The sequence below is a fragment of the Peromyscus californicus genome, unplaced genomic scaffold (genome assembly GCF_007827085.1).
Source record: "Peromyscus californicus insignis strain IS unplaced genomic scaffold, ASM782708v3 Scaffold_6__1_contigs__length_162567912, whole genome shotgun sequence".
Lineage (NCBI taxonomy): Eukaryota > Metazoa > Chordata > Mammalia > Rodentia > Cricetidae > Peromyscus > Peromyscus californicus.
The window spans coordinates 29,543,933-29,564,002 of NW_026294584.1; the positions used below are offsets into that span (position 1 = coordinate 29,543,933).

The 20,070-nt window shown below is 42.3% G+C and overlaps 1 protein-coding gene across 2 annotated transcripts in view; it reads left to right on the forward strand.

The window, feature by feature from the left end:
- The first annotated feature begins 7,696 nt into the window (after positions 1-7,696).
- The window catches only part of Mdfic (MyoD family inhibitor domain containing), an 83,232-nt gene continuing 70,858 nt past the window's right edge, over positions 7,697-20,070 (forward strand). Inside the window, exons 1-2 of one of the 2 annotated variants that reach the window (XM_052721125.1) lie at positions 7,697-7,811; positions 8,065-8,253. In XM_052721125.1, coding sequence (XP_052577085.1) covers positions 8,160-8,253 — 94 coding nt within the window. In that variant the 5' untranslated portion in view covers positions 7,697-7,811; positions 8,065-8,159. The remainder of the gene's footprint in view (positions 7,812-8,064; positions 8,254-20,070) is intronic. The other variant, XM_052721127.1, reaches the window with a different exon arrangement.

The following is a 20,070-nucleotide window of genomic DNA, read 5'->3' on the forward strand; positions in this document are numbered from 1 at the left end:
CTTCCTAATCCTTTCCAAACTATTCCCTCAACTGGGGACCAAGTATTCAAACATATGAAACTATGGGGCCATTCTCATTCAAATCACCACAGAGATCAAAGCCAAGGGCATGTCTCCAAAGATCTACTTCCTCCAATATGCTTCATTTCCTACTTTCTACTTCTTCATAAGAATGCTACCACATCACACATCTATCAACCAAGTCACCCACTGATCATTTAGGTCCCTCGTGATCCACTCACTTTCCCAAAGTCCTACTTCTGAACATTGTACCTGGGCCCAAACTTTCAACATATGAGCCTTTGGAGGAGATTTCCTGCCTATAAATAGGCTCCAAGCATCTGGGCCATAAGCAAAACCAGTTTCAGAAGAACGTGAACCATATAGTTTAGCTACAATCCTATGAATTTTATTTACTGTCTATTTCTTAATTTAGAATTTTGAGAAATATTAGCAGTAGTTTAAACGTCAGGTATGAAATGTTTTCTCTTTCCCCGAGAATCTAAGTAAGTTCTGGGGTCTCCATCTCCTTTGTCATTTACAATATGTTGTTATGAACATCATGCTAAGGTTATCATAGTAGACTTAGCAGGCTAGCTGCCTCGCTGTCATTTTCCAGGATTCTCAGCTTACCCACATACCCACCAGTCTCCCCCTTGGATCTCTGGCTCACTTTCTATGTGTGAATCAAAGATCTGTTTACTGTTCACTGCATCTATGAAGCCCTTTGCCATTTGATCTTCAGTCATGCTGTCCTTATGTGACAAGTACCGCCATAGGCTTCCTATCTCTCTACGGAGAACACAAGTGGGAATGTGAAACAAGGAAAGACCATGGAGGCCAGTGCCCCAGGCCAGAGAAGTCAGCCAGCCAAAAGAGACTCTACCTGAGAGCTTCGAGGTGAAGGACAAGTCCAGCTAACTAAAGTACAGAAGATTTTATACATAGTCTCTGTCCGCATATTCTCAACAACAACAACAAAACCTTTGGAACTCCTCACTAAAACATTGATGAGTTCTTGCTTCACTATCATTTGGAAATGGTGGATTCATTTGCATGTATTTTATGAGAACTGAAGGGAGCCCACATGGAGAGAAACTGGACCTCTAGTACTAGTTCTGATGTCAAAATGCCTCTGCTAAGTCATTTAACTTCTCTGGGGTTTCCACATGTCTGTGCTTTTGCAGCTGACTTCTCTCCGGAATTCCCTGACCTCTTCAATAGGCTCATTTTACTCATCAGAAGCACCAGGTTTGGTGTCTTTTCCCCTCAGAAACATCGCCTGAGTCCTCCACACCCACGTACGAGCATTTACATGCCACTTTCTGTGTCTTCCTGCAGTACCTTAGTGACATGAATGTACTCTCCTGCTCTGTTGTCTTTCTGTGCCCCTCCTCTGCCCAGAGGTTGCCAGAAACATTTTTTAAAATGTATTTCCTCTACACATTTGCATCTGCCATGTGCTTTGCTTGTTGAACTGAAAGGAGAAAGTGTACTTCTTTTATTTCTCCACATGGGAGGAGAAGGAATTATCAGCATTGGTGGTTTCAATCTTTTAAAATCTGGGAAAGCTGGTTTAAAAAAAAAATCACCTTGTCGTGTGTGTGAGTGTGTGTGTGTGTGTGTGTGTGTGTGTGATCATACAGAGACCAGGGGTCGTCTCTTGCTCTTCACTCTAATTTTTGAGAGAGTCTCTCAATGAACCTAGGGCTTACATTTCAGTTAGATCTGTTGGCCAGCTGTTCCCCATGATTAGCATGTCTCTGCCTGCTTCCTGCAATCTTGCAGTTATAGAAATGCCTGGGCCTGCCTTCTCATGGGATCTGAACACAGGTCCTCAGGATGGTGCGCCAAACACTTTTTCCACTGAACTGTCTTTCTAGTCCCATGAGGTAAAAACCTAGAAACCCAACGCATTACAGAGAGTAGGAATACAGGACTTTATTTGCAGAATGGAATGCCATACACCTGTTCATTGACCTTTTCTTCTGAGATCAGAACACTGCCAGTCAGAGCAGCATAGAGAAAACAATGTGGCCCCAAACCAAGGTGGTTAATTTCCCTTGCAGCTACAAAATCATCGCCGAATGGATTTCACAGCTGTCAGTAAAAATACTTTTTTTTCATTTAAACTTTTTTTTTTATTTTTTAATGGAATATTTCCTCAAACGTAAAAACACTGACCTGCTTCCCTGAAAACCAGAAGAGAGCACTCCCATCAGCGGCTCCCTTCCTAATGGCTCTGGCCCTCATTAGGAGCACTGCCTCCACGGTGCTGAATCCGCAAAGGCGTTGTTATGACATGTTTATTTCCCCGTCTTTCCTGTCAGTCAGCTGCCATTTCTTCTGCTGTCATTTCACTGACCTAATAGCTCCCTTAGCTTCTCCTCCCTCCTCCTCAGAGCCCCCTGTACCCGGTTTCCCTCCTCCAAGATACCAGGAGTGAGGACAGCAGAAAACAGTGTGTCCGGCTGGTCTGTCCTCACCAAAGAACAAGTACAACTTGAGAATGTATGTGGCTCGGGCTGGTATTTTGTGAAGGAAGTGTAAAGTATTAGTATCATTTCTAGTTCCTTGGAGTTGGAGGTGTCTCAAGTCAAGTCTCTACATAAACCTGATATATATGTTCTCTAGGAAAGCCACATGGTTTAATCTGGAAATAACCCACTGAATGCTCCTGAAAACATATCTATAATAATAATAATAATGATGATGATGATGATGATGATGATGATTATAAAAAAGAGCAGGCTCCACACACATGCCAGGTAGAGGTAAGATACAACTTTCAGGAGTCAGTTCTCTCCCTCCACTTTGAATCCCAGACTCAAGTCATTAGGGCTACCTGGTAGATGTTTTGACCTGCTGAGCCATCTTACTGGCCCAAATCCACTTGCTTTTAAAAAGCAACTGATGATATATTTGTGTATGAACCTTCAGTGTATCTTCATTTATAAATTATACACAAGAGCTTATAGTATGTCTTGTATCCTATAACACTAAATATATAATGATGTGAAAACAAGCATACATGCTCATTTTAATATTTCTGCTTGTATTGCACTCCCTTGGCATACATACACAAGTAAAGTACCCTATTTATAGAACTCTGGTTTAGATAGCTTTATGTGGGAGTTAACTTTGATGTTAGGTGGGCAGACAAAAACTCTGCACAGGCAAAAGATGATTTTCAAACTTCAAATTTATTTTCAAAGACTAACATATAACCCAGGTGCTTAAGAAATGTCTCATGAATATGTAATGAATAAACGATGAGGATTAAGTAGTCCACAGAATGTTTCATAATGTCATTGTCCTAACCCAAGAATGCCTTTTCACATGTGTACTTATATCACTATAATTTTTGCATCGCTCATGAAGAATGGTTACAGGGCACACTGGGATGTCCATGGCAGGGGGCTTTGACCTAGGATTAAGGTGTTCTTTTCTGCTGGAAGGCTGGCCTCCCCAGAATGTTTCTACCCATTTAGCTTACTGTGTGGTACAACATGGAAGACTCAGGCCTGAGGATCAACCAGAGATACTTAGAGTAGCACGTGGGGCACTGCACCGGTGCTGTCAGCTACTTGTGATTTTCTAAGCCAGGAAATAGGAAGGGGGTGGTGAAACAGACAAGCCAGCAGGGACACATCTGAATTGAGAGCATAGCTAAGTAGGCCCTCTGGCATGAGTCTGCATACTAACCGTGGGCACTCTTGTAACCACCCAGCCAGTAAAGCACCAGCATTGTGCTAGTATTCCAGATGCACATCCAGCAGCCTGGTGCAAGGTTCTCCCTGAATGCCTGGTAGGGCCAATGTCATTCACATGGTTAAAAAGTCCGTTTCTCTGGATGGTTTTATCATTGTAGGTGTTATGTTGCTTACAACCCCTTAGACACAGAAACGTTTATTCCTCTGGTCTTCATCTTCACCTCCAATTCTTTGGCTCCATTCTTATTGCCGTATTATTTCTGATCTCATAATTGAGCATGCCAGTGCTTCCAAATTATTTTATACAGCACACCTGGATGGTTTTTTAAAACAATTTAAGGCCAGTGAGATGGCTCAGGAGCTAAAAGATGTTGCCACTGAGCCTGACACCTGAATGTCATTCTGTGACCCACAGGGTAGAAGGAGGTCTGTGACCTCCACCCTGCTTTTCTGGCATGTGAATGCACACCCCCTACCTCACCACATAAACATATGTATTAAAATCACAATTTCCATAGTGCAAGCCCATGGTGTGGTCTGAATGTCTGTGTTCTCCCCAGTTTCTTCTGCTGAATGCTAATCATCTAGGCACTAGAAAGGGAGGCTCTGGATGTGCTTATGTACTGCTTTGAGAAAACAAACTACTAATGTCATGACCTAATTACTTCTGCTAATACCGTCACACTAGGAATTAGGATGTCAACATATTAATTGGAAGGGAGACAAACACCCTGTGACATGGAATGAGAGACTGAGACATGGGCACTAGCTTGCTCACCAGGAGCCAAGCAAAGTGGTCTGAATCAGCTAATGCAGCAAGAAGAGAGGAGAGGGAAACTTGGGGAATGGTCAGGAACACACACTTAATTCCCGACACAGCAGACACTGGGTTCATGGCATGAGGCCCAGAGAGAAGCCTGGAGTTCACAAAGCTGAGCTTAGACCCCAGCAAGGCTAGTGTAAGAATTCATTGATATAACATGTGTAAAGTACATGACTTAATTGCATTGAGTGTGTAGGTGTATGGAAAACAGAGTTCAGAGGCCGCATCTGCTATTTTTTTCCCCTGGTTTTGAGCCAGGGTCGCTCCCTGGCCTGGATCTCCTGTAATTAGGCCGTGCAGTCTGATCTCCCCTTTCCATAGCACTGGGATTACAAGTGCATGCTGTCACGCCTGGCTTTTTAACTTGAATTCTGGTGATTGAACTCACCAACTGAGCCTCAGACTATCACCCATTATTTTGATGTGGCCCTGGTGATAGTCAATAACTCACGCTCCATTTTTTCAGGAAAATGAATGCTTTTGCTGCACCACACAGGTGCATTAATATTGAAACTGTTTGTTTTTAATTAATGCATAGTAGTTGTGCATTTATCATTTCTTTATTTTGTAAAATCCTCTGTATGTGTTATTTTAAGTATAAAAGTAATTGTTGTCAACCCTATTTAGTGTGATATATAGTTTTTAAAATTATTACCCCTGTATAGACATATCCCTATACCCACTAGCTACCCTTTCTCCCTTTCCTTCCTCACTCACCCTCTGCTACTGATTATTCTACTCTCTTCTATGATAGCAATAGTTACTCATTTTAACCATTTGCCATATACCAGGCATTTTCCCAACTGGGATAGGGATATGATACACCTTACTGAGTCTTCATGAAGAAACTTAAAATACTTTCTCGTATTTTCTCCCTTTATGAGGCAACCAGAGCACAGAGTATATGGCTGGACACACTCAAAGTCACACAAGACCAAGATGCAGTCTTTGCCTAACTTGGTGACACTGAAACAGTTGTCCATTTGTTCCTAATAATTTTATTTGAACTTTATTTCTTCTCCACAAGAGTTAAGCTGCTTATATTTAGTTCAAGGAGTGGTGAAGGGGGATCAAGATTTCAAATGCTCATCTTACTAGCAAAGTTAGGTATTGTATGCCGTGTGTAAAAATGAAATATGGTGTGCAATTCAATGAAGAAATATGTGTTGCAGAGATGGTTCTGTGGGAGAATGGCTTGTGTGCAAGTGGGAAGGGCTGAGGATGGAGACTGAGATGTGTAGCCTGCGATTCTGGCGTTCCTGCAGGAAGAAGGGCGTTAAAGATGTTAAAATAGCTGGGAGTTTAAGGGTCAGCTAGCCTGGTGTATGTACGCAGCCAGTTTCATACAAGGTGGAAGAAAAGATCAGAAACCCTGGGCCATCCTCTGACCTCCACAGGGGCACCATGGCACACATGATTGCTCAACCAAAGACGAAAGACAGAAAGAAAGAAAGAAAGAAAGAAAGAAAGGAAGGAAGGAAGGAAGGAAGGAAGGAAGGAAGGAAGAAAGGAAGAAAGGAAGGAAGAAAGAAATCATTACTTTGTATAAGCAAGCTTTAACTTTTCCAAAACTGAACAAGGAGATAAACAGTAAGGGGATAAAGAAGAACTTTCTAGAACTTTCTCACTAACTCTAGTAATTAAAGATTATACTGTGGAGAGCTCAAGTTCCCCATATGTTCTTTAATGCTGGTGTTTGCTTGCTCCCAACTGACCTGCTCCCAACAAATAGATTCCACATAGTCTAGACCCTTGATACACTCTGAAGAGAGTTAAGGCACCTTTTACAGTACCATCTATGAATCTCCAAACTGAATTAAAAGAGGGGGGCATTCCTGTTAGCTAAAGGTCATTGAGTAAAATGCCATTTATCTTTCTGGGAGCATAATCCAAATATGTGTCTTCAGAACCTCTGAAGGCTGATTTCTCAGGGTAATTGAATGCAACTTTGAACACACTGGTTCTTTGCAGGTGAGAAACAGATCTTTTCAGTCCATTGAAAAGTCCTTAAGTTGTCATCTCTTTGAAGACAACATTCCCTGTGTCTTAGTAATGACAGGGCTAGAGAGAAGGTGAAGTGCCTTCAGTTTGGGTAACACTGAGGACTCCTCTTGTCCTAGCCAGGCCATCCATAGGTGTGCTCTTTTGAGAGTTGCTCAACTGAATTCTGCATTTCACTCAAGGAAAAAACAAACATTAGCCAGGTTTATTAAAGTGCTTTAATTACCCTTCTTGTTGGCCCTTTAGAGTGTGCTACAATCAGAACATGTCATTTATACACCCACAGCTGATGAGCTCCTTACTGGTGACCACAGTCTAACTTTTCACAGAGCACGCAGGTTCAAGGAAGCCTTCGGCCAGGAGTAGGACAGGCAGTCTTCAAGTATGTTAACCTTGCACACCTGAGTGCTGTCAGCGGCTGTGCGTAACCGAAACTGGTTTTACCACATCAGGAATCCTGTTTGACGGAAGCAAAGAAGCCAAAAATAAGGTGAAGATGAAGAGATTAAACAAGTCTCCGGGAACAAGGTTTTAAATACATATGTTTTCTTATTATCAGGAACATCAGAGAATGTGTGCAAGCACACACCACACACACACACACACACACACACACACACACACACACACACACACCACACCCTCCCTTGGTTTTAAAGGTTGTTTCCCTGGGGCATTCCTTTAGATTTAATAGTTCTTTGGTGGGCAGGGTTGAAAATGGGGGAACTTTCCCCGCATTGTCTGGGGACTTCAGAACTGCCAAGGCCAGCTCCCTCCCTGTTTTCCCAAACCACTTTGGGCCTGGAGTGGAGAGCATGCCTCAGGCCTGTCCAGCTTTGGCCTCCTGACCCAGACAGCTCCCTCCACAAGGGAGAGCAGGGCCAAACCCAGGTCGAGCCGCCCCCAGCCGCGGGGCTGTCTGCCAAGAGTTCGAGGCCACCCCAATCCGGATATGATGAAAGGGAGCCACAGAGAGAGAAGTGTTTGAAGATTGTAGGAGTGGCAGCTTGAGGGTGAAAGAGAGGCACAAGTGGATCCTGAAGTCCTCCCAGAGCGGGGCTGGCCCGAGTGAGCTGGCTGGAGGGAGGGGGCGGAGTGCGCAGTCAGCGCCGGCGGCTGCCACTGTCGCGGCCACTGGGACGTCTGGCTTGAGCCCGGGGCGGCGGGAAGTCGTCAGGCCGCCCGGACGCGATGGGGCCGCTGCTCTAGCCTCGCTGACGGCTGGCGGCGGGAGGAAGGGGCTCGGATCGGCCTGGACCGGGGGCGATGCTGAGGTAGGTGGGGGTTGCGCGTCGGGGGAGGGGGTTCGGGTTCCCTCCCTCGGGTCGCTCTGCCTCCAAGGTCGCCGCGCGTCCCCTCCCGCCCCGCGCGTCCCGCTCGCACCTTCCCCTTAGCTGCTTTCAAATCCTAACTTCCCCGGGGTGGAGTTGGAGGAGGGACACGGAGGGGGAGGGAATGGCCCGGCGCGGCAGCGTGCTGCTCTCTAAAAACAGTTCGTCCTGCTGTCCCTTTTGCTTTTCCCGCCAGAAGCAGTCAGTTTCCTGCACCCAACACCTAAGCAGCCGGGGTCCGTGCGCCCCGCGGGCGGCTGCAGACGGCGGCGCGGCGCGGGCTCGGAGCCCATGTCCGGGGCGGGCGAAGCCCTCGCTCCCGGGCCCGCGGGGCAGCAGTGCGCGGCCGAGGCGGGCGGCGGCCGGCTGGGCTCCCCGGCCCTCGGTGAGTGAGCGCTCGCAAATTGCGAGCTTCTGGGCTGTGTGGTTGCACACCTAGGGACGGGGTGGTGGCGGTAGTGGTGGTGCTCTGAAGATGGGGTCCAGCCTCGTAGTTGTGAACTTTTGCACACTCCATGTTACTTAAACGAGTTTGCCCAAGGATCCCTGCCCCAGATCAACAACCGGCTAGGAGGGCGGGGTCCCTGGGCCCTCCACTCCCCCTTCCTCGTGAGAAACAAGATGACTAGATGACTTCTACCTTCTGTCTCTGTATTTCTTAGGCTGCGTCTTGGGGTGGGGGTAGGGAGGTGGGAGTAGGGGTGAGGTCTCGAACCCTTGTCTAGTTCTTTTTAAGTTCTTATGCCATTTTCTCATGCAGGGTTGTCTCTGCTCTCTGAACAAGCATGAGTTCTGCTCATCTTTCTGGTTCTTGTGGGGTATACTCTGCCACCAGATTAACCATCCAGGTTTCTGGGACCACTTGCTTTTGGAATGGCTCCTGCATATGTTTTCAATAACTTTTGTTTTGAAATAAACATGTTTTAAAAGAATCGTGTTCCAGGGATGAATTAGCTCTTCTGTGTTCTTGCAAAGGGAAAAGAATATTTTTTGCTCCTGGGGAACTTCCACAACATTTTAAAACTCTGCGCCTTCTTTGAAGGTTATATACTTCAGTTGCTCACTGGTGGCGGAACCAGACTTTCATTTCTCTTACCTCTTCCTGTAAGGACAATTCAAATGAGGAGAGCTCTGACTGGCATGCACCAGTTAACATCCCAGGTCTCCAAAACTGAATCCTCTGGATTTTAAGCATATCTAAAATCTGCCCCTCCCCCCAGGACTCCAATATATATTGTCTTAAGTTTTCTGTTGTTTTGTTTTTCAGAAAATTAAAAGAGTGGAAAAGAAGTTGCTGTTCTAACCATAGTAGATAAAAGCAGAAAACCTCCCTGCTTAAATTGAAATGTTCTGGCATCCGGGGCTGTTAAACTGAGTTATGTTGATCATTTTGTTTTAGAAGAATGACTCATTTCTTTTCCTAAACAGAGAGAATTCAAATGATTAGCTGCAGAAAAGCAAGGAACTAAAAACGATAAACACATGTTTTCTCAGAAGCAGCCCATTTTACACACATTGTGTTGTCAACACAGTCATTTTGCTGTCATTAGGCATGCCCTCAGTAGTCACAGGGACTCACTGATAGGCCGTTTATACTCCCACTTGAGCCGTTAATCACTATTGTTAAACAATGCTCATACCAAAAATCAACATGAAACACCCAAAGAAAACAATTTCATTTGGAAATAGTTAATACGCACAGTTTTCAGTGTTAGTGCTACGGATTTCTTAAATCAGCTAGAAGAACTTTCCATGATAAGCTAGTACACCTGTGCAGTACAAAGCCGCTCAGCATCACGTGATCTGAGTACAAGAAGCAAGGCATCTAAAAGGGCCTGAGGTTAAATGCTGACTATATACGGCATGCACATTCTCTCTATGGAAAATCAGTGTCCTGTTGTATCTGAAAATGAACCTTCTCCCAATTTTCCTACCTTCTTCCCCATCATTGGGTTCTTCGTTATCCTTTCTAAAGAACAAAACATGGCATCTAAGCATAGCAGGACGTTGTTTAGTTAATTGAAACTTTGTCTTCAAATTCTGTACATTGAATTTAGTGAGAAAAATATAATACTTTAGGGACATATACAGAAGATAATTTTGTAAAAAAGAAAATACTAACATATCTTCTGCAGAGTTAAGCATACATATTATATGCACTGTGGTCATATATGGAACACCAGTGTGTTGCAATGAACTATCCATTAAGTTAATTCAAGGAATAACTCTTAAAAGTTGGAAGTAATTTTAGGGCTTTTTATCTGGCTTAAACCCCCAATCATATTTTGGGATCAGTTTTATGCCCTTTAAGATGGTGTTTGGAAATTTAACAGAGTAACCCACTGTACTTTTCAACATAGAGCTAGAAAGGTTGTCTTTACTGAGAGAACAGACCCTAACTTTTACTTTTCTGCTGTGCTTCTGAGAACTTTTCTATTGCTTTGAAAGCGTTATAGATATCAGAACTCTTCCTGGTATGTGCTAAAAGGTGGTACAGAGTAAGGGACGTGCATGCTGTAAGTGGGAACCAGGACAGGTGGCAGTCCAGGTGTCAGTGGGATTCAGGGACTAGGAGAGCTTGTGGGCTCGGGGATAACCCTGTTTAGTTCCAACTAAGGACTGCTATGTGGGTTCCTATCTTCTGATGTCCCCAGGGCTACTGGAAATCTAGATGCTCATGTGTATTGTTTCATTATTTTACAGGAACTAATTGAGTGGTTTCGTTTATTTGATTGTGATAAAGTAACAACTGTACCTGGAGACTGGATATGGCCTCTGATTTTGAAAACAGAAAGTTAATGTGTTTTAAAATGATTTTCCTGTTTATGACTAGCTTCTGAAATCTTGAGTTGTGTTCCCATGCAAAATTCCTGTATAAATGCCTTAGTAGGTGAAAGGCAATTTGGGCCAGACTTGTTCTTGTTTTAAGAGAAAATGGGTTTGTATGTATGATTCCTCTCATTGCCATTTCCTTTTCTTTTTGATTAAGCATCTAAATGCTTTCTGTTATCATGCAGTATTGTAACTGAAAGAACCTTTTAATTTAAAGTGCTTCATTCATAAGTTTGTGATTTATACCTAACAGAATCTTTAGGAATAATTTATTCCAGTCTGTTTATTTATAGGTGAGGGAAAGGTCTTCCAAAGCATCTAAGGGGCTTGCTCCGTACAGCAGTTGTCCCACATACAGAGATGAACAAGAAATCAGGTGGAGCACAAATTGTAAAATGTATGCCATTGTGATAAATGTGGTGGAAGTTGAGAATCAATACAACCTTTTCACATGGGGCAGATGCACAGAAGTTAATAGGCTCTGGATATTGTGAATCACTTGAGTCTGCTTCCACCCCAGCCCCCACCCTACTGCACTTGCCAAGACGTAGACCATTGGACTCAATGCTGGTATATACTTTAATGTGATAATGTGTGATTTAATGTACTCTCCTCTCTAGGGAGAGTCCTCTGAGACTATTAGGCGGACTTTTCATAGCAGGATGCAAAATGCCAGTGAAGTTAATTAAAAATAATCTAAAATAGAAGCGAGGGAGAGGCTCTTCAAGTTGAAACTGCGTAAGGAGAGCTCCGACTTCGAAGCTTAGCTGAGTTGTCAGGAGTTTATAAAGCTAATCAGATTTCCTTTGGAGGAAGCCTGTTTATTTCAATTTATATAATGGAAGCTTGTACATATCTGAATTTCTCTACTTCTTTCGTGTTGTTTTATCTCTTTTACAAATGGCATTTCTCAAAATGTGTTATCTTTGGACAGCTTCTGTCACTGCTCTCAACCAGGGAGATGATTTTGCCCCCAGGGAGACACTTGACTATATCTGGAGACATGTTAGGTGGTCCTAATGTGGCAGTGGATGTTACCAACATCTGGTGCGCAGAGAGAGGCCAGGGGTAGGATCCTGCTCAGCATCGTACAGGGCACTGGAAATCACATTCCCACGATAATGAATGACCTGGCTCAAGGTCAGTAATGGCTTAGACAGAAAATCTTCTGTCCTTATTCCTTGGGCGGCAGCAGGAATTTTGTCTTGACTCTGGTGCATAATCAGATTCTGTGGGCAGAAAACCAATGGACCTGCACCTACGCACGTTCTAGGTGCTACTTGATTCTGTCTAAGGCTAAGGCTTATTAATTTAGAGCCTTTACCTACAAAAGGACACATTATATTGACTTTTAAGAAGTCTTTTCTTAAGCCGGGTGGTGGTAGCACACACCTTTAATCCCAGCACTCGGGAAGCAGAGGCAGGCGGATTTCCATGAGTTCAAGGCCAGCCTGGGCTACAGAGTGAGTTCCAGGAGAGACTCCAAAGCTACACAGAGAAACCCTGTCTCGAAAAACCAAAAAAAAAAAAAAAAAAAAAAAAAAAAGAAGAAGCAGAAGATGAAGAAGAAGTCTTTTCTTTTATAATCAGGGGTGAAGGGGGTGGGGGGGGTAGGTAAACTCTCTACTGATATTCTTGCAAATTTTGGTTCACTTTCAAGGTACTTCTGAGCTTCAAAATCATATATTCTAAAATAAAGAAAGTCTTAAGTATTATAAAAAGAAATAGAAGAGGAAAATTAAAAGTATTCCACAGTGAACAGGATCCTGACACTCCCTTTGCCACCTAGGTAGATATCCTTACCCTGCATCCCTTCATAGCTTCTTGGAGAAACTACTTCGTAACAAGACACAGAAGACAGCCCTCAGCTTTCACATGAGTTCTGTTCATTTGTATGCTGGACCGTTAGAACCTGGATTATGTTTTTTCCTAGAAATAGTGGTAAATTATAATTAGCTCCCTAATAAATCTCCAAAAATTGTTGGCAATAAATTTTATTAAAACTTTCGTGCTTTTTATGATAAATCCCAGACAACATAGTATGACAACATTAGCAACCACAGACAAATAATGAAGAATAAAAGGAAACCCATTATCTCTTACAACACTTCTCATGTATATGCTTGAAGAAGGACAGAGAAAAGGAGGGATATAGATGGGGACTTGTCTGGATTTAAAGGGGGATGTGGGGACATTTTTAGGCACCTTGAAACCCAAAGTCCTAATTCTTTCATATGTATGAAGGGAGTAATGTTCATTTTATAACTTTAGCTCCAGGAGGGCAAGGCATGTCAGCATTTCATTGTCTTCCCCTTTGCTAAATGAGCCAAAGAATGCAAAGTGGAAAAAATTCCAAGAACAAAGGGACAGAGGAAAGGGAAGGAAGGAAAGAAGAAGGAAGGAGTGATAGACCTATGTGTCCACTAAAGTATTTGGAGAGTTTGCATTGCCTGAATTGAACAGTAGGAAAACAACATATTTATGATTTAGGCTGGTATGAACTGGGCAAATGGCTAGCATGCTAAAAAAAAAAAAATAGGTACCATTATAGAGGCACAAAGAATGTTTAGCGACAGAAATTGGAAGACACAAAGCATCTCTAGTTGGGGATTTGGCAAAATCTTTGAGAAAGTTTAATGTAACTTGGGCTTGGAAGCATGGTGATAGGACTTAGTGCTGAGATGGTAGGACGCATGCCTCACTTGGGAGGGTTGATCACAGAACGCTGGAGGCTCCAGACCGATAATTACATGGGCTTTGTGAAGGAGCAGAAAATGACAGCGCAAACAACAATGCAGACTGGGTACCGTCTCTGCCAGGAGACTTGAGTGTTCTGTTGAGGAACATGTACTTTTTTCTTGTTAGTATTAGTGAGCCATTGAAGGTTCTTTAGAAGAGGAAAATAGAAGATATAATTCGTGTTTTTAGGAGAACAAGCCTGATGACAGTTGAAAGGGTGATTTTGGAGATAGGGGCAGGAGCAGAGTTGGCAACTGTCTAGAAGGTCACTGTGATAGCCTGGAAAAGAGTAGAAGATCTAGGACAGCACCAGTGAGGGAGCCACTGCAGAAACAGATTTAAGCACAGCAGTGGAAACAGGATGACACTTGCCTACCTTCCAGAGCTCCTTGGCTTGTACTTACCTTTGATTACTTTGCATTCAAGTGCATTTTTCACACATGTTAATGAAATAAATGGGGATTACTGTTGTGTTTATGTTATATGTAGTATGGAAGCTGTTGAAAAGGTAGGAATTTAAGGCAGTCTATAGATTGGCTCTGTCACTAGCATGGCAGCATGTAGGAGCCCTGAAGTCTTGTTTTGATTCTGTTGGGTTCAGGGAACTTAGCATTAGTCATAGTCACCAATAAGTAGCTGGAAACTGGCTTTGTAACTAGCTGGAGGTGACTGTCAAAGTCATAGATGAAGAATTCCCTATCAGGGAGGTAGTGGATGGCATGACACCTTACTGGGAAGAAAGCTCAGGACAGAGGGATCAACATGGGTTGGTTTTGGTATGTGTTGTGGTGAGCACGTGGAGCTGAAAGAGTCAAATTCTGGAAAGGCTTTAGAGAGTTGGAAATGTTTTCCTTTGAAATGTGTGGGAAAAAAGGATTAAGCTATAATCAGGGGAAAATTTGATATAAAGAGACTATGGAAGGCCTAGGTCTTCTCATTAAAGTAGATGATACCATTTGTAAAGAGCAAGGGCGAGGAGGATGAGTCAAGACATTTGAGATTTGTGGGAAATTTTGAAAGAGGAAAGTATTCAAGAGGGAATCAGCCTGATGCAAAGCCCAGGCTGCTCTGTTAGGCCGAGGGCTTAGCTAAGAATGATTGGCATGAGTTCTCCTGGACGTGGATCAGCATGGTTGGTTGCCCTTCTCGGAAAGAAACATGTGGGGCCTTGGGAACAGAAGCCTAGAGAATAGATTTGGGAATTGGCATAGGGTCAGACGTCGTCAGGGTTTCATAAGCAATGGGAGAAAGAGGGACAAAGGACAAATATCTCGAAAATAAATGCGTGGGGAGTGGGTTTGTGCTCATTGATCTCCATTCCAGGCTGGTAGAGGAGAAACACAGAGAGGGAGGAGAGGAAGACAGCCACAGAGAGCTCCAGAGCTAGCAAAAATCGCCACAGGCAGGTGGAGATGCCAGCCGAGTGACGACGGCTGCTTTGTTTGGTCAGTCTGCATTCAAGGATTTGATATATATGATCCAGTGACCTTTACAGAGATGTGAGGGAAGCTGTGGAATTTTGGGGCGTGTTAGGACTTTTCCTGTTTCTTTCAACCTTATTTCCTGGATCTGGTTGAGATGATTTCATGGAAAGAAAGCCAAATAACAGTGCACTTTACCAGTATTATATTTTTATAGTAATAAAAGGCTAGGTTAAAAAAAATAAGGAAACATAAATTGACATAGTCTAAAGTTATGTCATTTGAAAATGGAAAATTGTTTAGTACAATAACAAACAGCAGGGGAAAAAATTCCATCTAACTGCATGAGATAATGTCACTATTCTCTTGTATGAAGGCAGAAGCTAAATCAAGTGAGTTCTGTTTCAGTCCCCAAATATTTTTGTGTTCAGCTTTTGTTAAAAGACCACTGTTTGTGGACTGCCTGGTTCTAGACTTTGGGGCATTTTTAAAAGTTGGTAATTCATTGGGGACAGACTGAAGAGGTTGTAGCCCTGCTAGTCCAGTCAGATACTGGATATGTGAAGCAGAATTTTAGATCTGTCTCACTCCTTTTTCCTTCCCTCTCCCTTCCCACTCTGTCCCTCTTGCCAGTAACAGGTAACAGTAGCTCTTTAGGAAGGGATTTAAAGGGCCAGCTCTTCTTTTCACCTTAGCACGTACATCCTGAAGGAGAAATGCTCTTCAACCCTAAGCTTCTGAAGTAGTTATGAGTTCTAGTTTATAGATTCTATTTCTAACTACTCAACATCCAGTAGGCAGGAACTACTATGAAAAGAGTTATTTTAACCCTATTTTAATTTTGCTTGTGGTTTCTACTTGCAATCTACTTCTGTTTTTCAGATTCACGCCCACATGATCTGAAGAAAGATGATTCATGTACATGTGCCTTTCTGCTCAGTCTTTTTGTAGTCTCAGGAATGAAGTTGGAAATGAGTTTTGTGCTAGCACTTACATTTTAGTATTGACATTTGAAAGGGAAAACCCTGTCCCCAAGTGTCTTATGTGCCTGCTCTGTACAAGGTCCCACAAAGATTAAGAATGCTTATGTGCATAGCTGTACCCATAAGGCATATGTAAACTGGGGAAGGAGAGTGATATATCTGCTGAAAGGAACTGCAGTCCTCATTTACATATTATTTAAATATTACAACAAGAACACATGACAGATTAGTTGTCACATGAGTGGTCTAATTTTGGAAGTTATCTTTTTGCAATTGGGAGAGACTCTCAGGATAACAAGAAGGGTTTGTTTGGTTTTATTGCGGTAGTGTTGCTAGTGACCTCAGTTGGAGAATGTGCAACAGAGACCTTGAGATTTATTTATTTCCTCATTTATTTTTGTTTGAATTGTGAAGAGCTGACACTCAAAATAAGACAACTTGTGGTGGAGCAGGTGTCAGGCACTCTGAGGCAGGTGTTGAAGTGCCCAGGAGCCAGCTTGCCTCTACTTTCTCTACCCAAAATGTAGCTTTTCTGTTCCTTCTTATGATGGAGCAATGTCTGACCTTTAGAGCATTTATGAACATAGACCCGCATCTTGTTTTATTGTCCAAGCTATAAGTTTTGTTCTGAAAGGTTTCACATTATTTCTCAATAAGAAGTAAGATAAGTTATCAAGCATGAGAAAGCAGCATAGGATTTGATAACATTGAAGTAGGGAAGATGTTAACATAACTCTCTGGTCCTGGTCAATATGAAGTATGGAAAGTGTGGGAGCCTGTTTTCGAGTTCCTCGTGGCTTTACCCAGCAGGTCTGCATAGAGGATGATTAGGACCACAGGCCTGAGTGCAGGTGTCTGAGATGGTCTGCACTTGGCTGTGCTGGGGGAGGAGGTCTTTTGCTCCACCCCTTGGCGTCTCTATAAAAACCCTGGGGCAGAGACAGTCGGGGCCCATTGGAATAGGTTCCAGGCCCTCTCCAGGCTATCCTATATTTTCTATCAGTTTATCTCCGCGATATTCTCCTCAATAAATCCTTCTATCTAATATTTCCTGCTGCTCGCACTCAAGAAAACTCTGGGGAACTGTGGGGATGGTGGGTAAACGCCCCACAGGAAAGCAATTCTTTTTGTTGTGGTTGTTGTTTGTTTGTTTGTTTGTTTAGCAAACAAATGCTTAACATAATTTTCATATAAGACATATAAAAACAAATAGCTTAATTTGAGAACAGAAAATACAGTTTCTGTGCAATTCTTGATTAAGGAACAGTGTGTCAAGTTTTTCTGAGAGGAAAGTACTTCTGGTTGGGAATGAAAGAGATAGATGCCCTGGCAGTGCATGTAGATTTGTGAGAAGTTGGGGAATTATAACTAGCAGGAATGGCAACTGATCAATGCTTAAGGCATGAGAAAAACTGGAAAATAAAACGTGGCTGATGATTCTGTTCCTACCGTTGCCCAAGATTGCAGACTTCAGTAGGCAAACAGGCAGGAAGAGTTGAAGGTGCTGAGGGATTTAGGAAAACTTTTTTGAGTCTCCATTGCTAAGGAGAATAGGCCCACATGTATCTAGGATAAGAGAGCCACACAGTGCCATCCTGTAGCTGCTGAAAGTATGAAAGGTAGAGAGATGATAAAGATTGCAGAACTAGATAAAAATGGGTTGGTGACCTTAATGGAAAAAACAAATGTAGCATCCCAGAGTTAGGGCTAAGAGGGTCCCAAAGGGGGGGTTAGTGAACTGTTTGAGAGGCTTCTGGTTTAGATGTTTATGAGAATTAGCAGAGGCTGTACCTCCTGAATTTAAGTCAAATCCCTATCGATTATTCTGAAGTGTAAGAAATCAATTTCAATATACTTTTAATTCATGCATCATTATTTTATTTGCCACACTTGAAATGGCCCACTCTGTCATTCTGTCTTCTCTTACTTGTTTACTTCAAAGTCAGACTCCTTAGCTTTGAAATGCTGTTACAGATTAAACAACCCCTTTGGCTCATTGTTGAGTTCCAGTGGCCTTCATTCTTGTGAAAGTGCCAAATAAGGGTTCATTGCTTGACCAAGAGCCAGAAAAGGAATGTGGTCCTGATCAAATAACCTGGAGTTAACAGAAAGTGTTTAAAACTGAGACCACTGAAAGAGTGATTCTAAAGTCCGCTATGTGCACGAGTAAAAATGTCACAATGCAACCCATCACTTTGTACAAGTAATAGTAATTTGAAAAGGAGAAACAAAGAAAAGAAAGGTGATCTTGCCAAGATTAAAGATGAGTGTGTATCATCATGTTGACACAGGGGAAGATGGCAGAGTTTGATTTCATGCTACACGGTGCTCATAGACTGTTAAGTAAGGAACAGCATGGCTGTGGACTTCAGCAGTCGGTTACTCGGGGAGCTTCCTTAACAGGAGGTCTTCTAGGTAAGGTTAATACTGCTGTGCCCACAAAGACAACTTGAAGGTAAAGCTGGTAAATGAACTGGAGTATTTATCATAGGAGAGAGGAGAGAGGAGAGAGAGAGAGAGAGAGAGAGAGAGAGAGAGAGAGAGAGAGAGAGAAGGACACAATTTTCAAAATACAGCAGTCACATAAGGCCTAGATAAAAGTTCACTTAGTTTTGTTTATTAGTCAATTTTGTGAACAACACAATATAGCAAACCAGTGAAAGTTATAAGGGAGGTGACATTAATCGGACACGGAGGAGGTCTTTGAGGAAAATGATTCCCAGCTGTAGAGCGCTGCTTCTGCTTTGCCTAGTTCCTTTCTCCTGAAAGACCAATGTCTGCATCCTTTGGCAGTTCTTGGGGGATGCTGGGCATTGAATGTTTTCATCTGAATTTGTTCTATGAGTCATTCTGGAGATATCTAAGACAGTAATGCTACATTCCATGAACCTTTGAATGTTTGGCTATGGTGTGAGTGTTCTTGGTCGAGTAAACATCTTTAAACTTGAGAATTTGGGAAAGTAGGAGCTTCTGTGCCTCAGGGCCAGATGTGTTACAAGTGCCTCCATTGGATTAGGAGTGTAAAGGTACTGCAGACTAAGATGACAGAGGAAGTGTATTCTCTTCCCCTTATCAAATTTCTTTCTAACCTACCCTCCTTTAAGAGTGGACAGTATGGTATCCCTCCCTCTGCCCCTCATTTACTGAGATGTATTTTAAACTAGTGACACATTTTATACCTTCTTTTAATGTTCATATTCAATCACTCTTCCTATTTTTTGTGTAAATATTTTCCATTTCACTTATACATATTCTCCTTTGGCCACACCAGTAGGTAAGCTGGTGTGGGTTGATGTCATTTAAAGTTGTTTTGTTTATTTTTTTTGCTTTGTTTTGTTTTTTCCATTTTGATCGTAATCACATGTTAAGCTTCTGAATCCCTAAGAAGCCTTTTGAAGGAATGCATTTTAGATATAGCTGTAACAATGGTAATGATGAATTCCTTGAATTGACTTAAGCATTCAGTTCAGTCCATAAACACTCATAATGTATCTGTGATTACATGTTTCTTTGTGTTTACAAAATAATGGAAGTATATTTATATGCTTGTTCGTGTGTTAAGATGTGTATGTGATCTTAACGTGCTTTTTGGATAAGGAGATTGCAATCCCTTGAGAAAACCGGACAAAGGAAGCTGGATTTGCATTGTTCTGTAAAGGTCCTTAGGTTTGAGGGTTGCTTTTTTTTTTTTTTCTTTTGGATCAGTGAAGAAGTGAAATTCCAGGCCCCAGGTCTTCCTGAGAACTGCCTTATCTTTGTTTTTTGTTTTTAAAGGTTACATGCCTCTGGGAAAAATACAGCCACAGAATTTCTCACTTTTCTTAGGGATTTTTGTATCAGATTTCTTATGATTTTGTCAACTAAAATATACATAAATTATCTGAATTTTGAATGGAAAATAAGATGGAGTTGTACATGAAAAGTGTTATAGATAAAGAACATATGGAATTAGGTTTATAAATTATGATAACATAGATATTTTGGAAATTGTATCTGTTATAGATTATCGAGTACTTAATTGAAGTATATGAGGCCTAATGTGTAAAAGTCCCTAAATTTAAGCACAAAGGTTTGTAGTCTCCTTTCTGTAAAAGTATAAGTACTTTGAATACTTATTAAGGTCTAGAGGGGTTTGTAAAGATAGTTTCCAAGCTCTATCATTATTTAGACTTTCACTTACTAAGCAAATAGCATACAGATAACAAGAGGAAAACGTATTGGATGGTT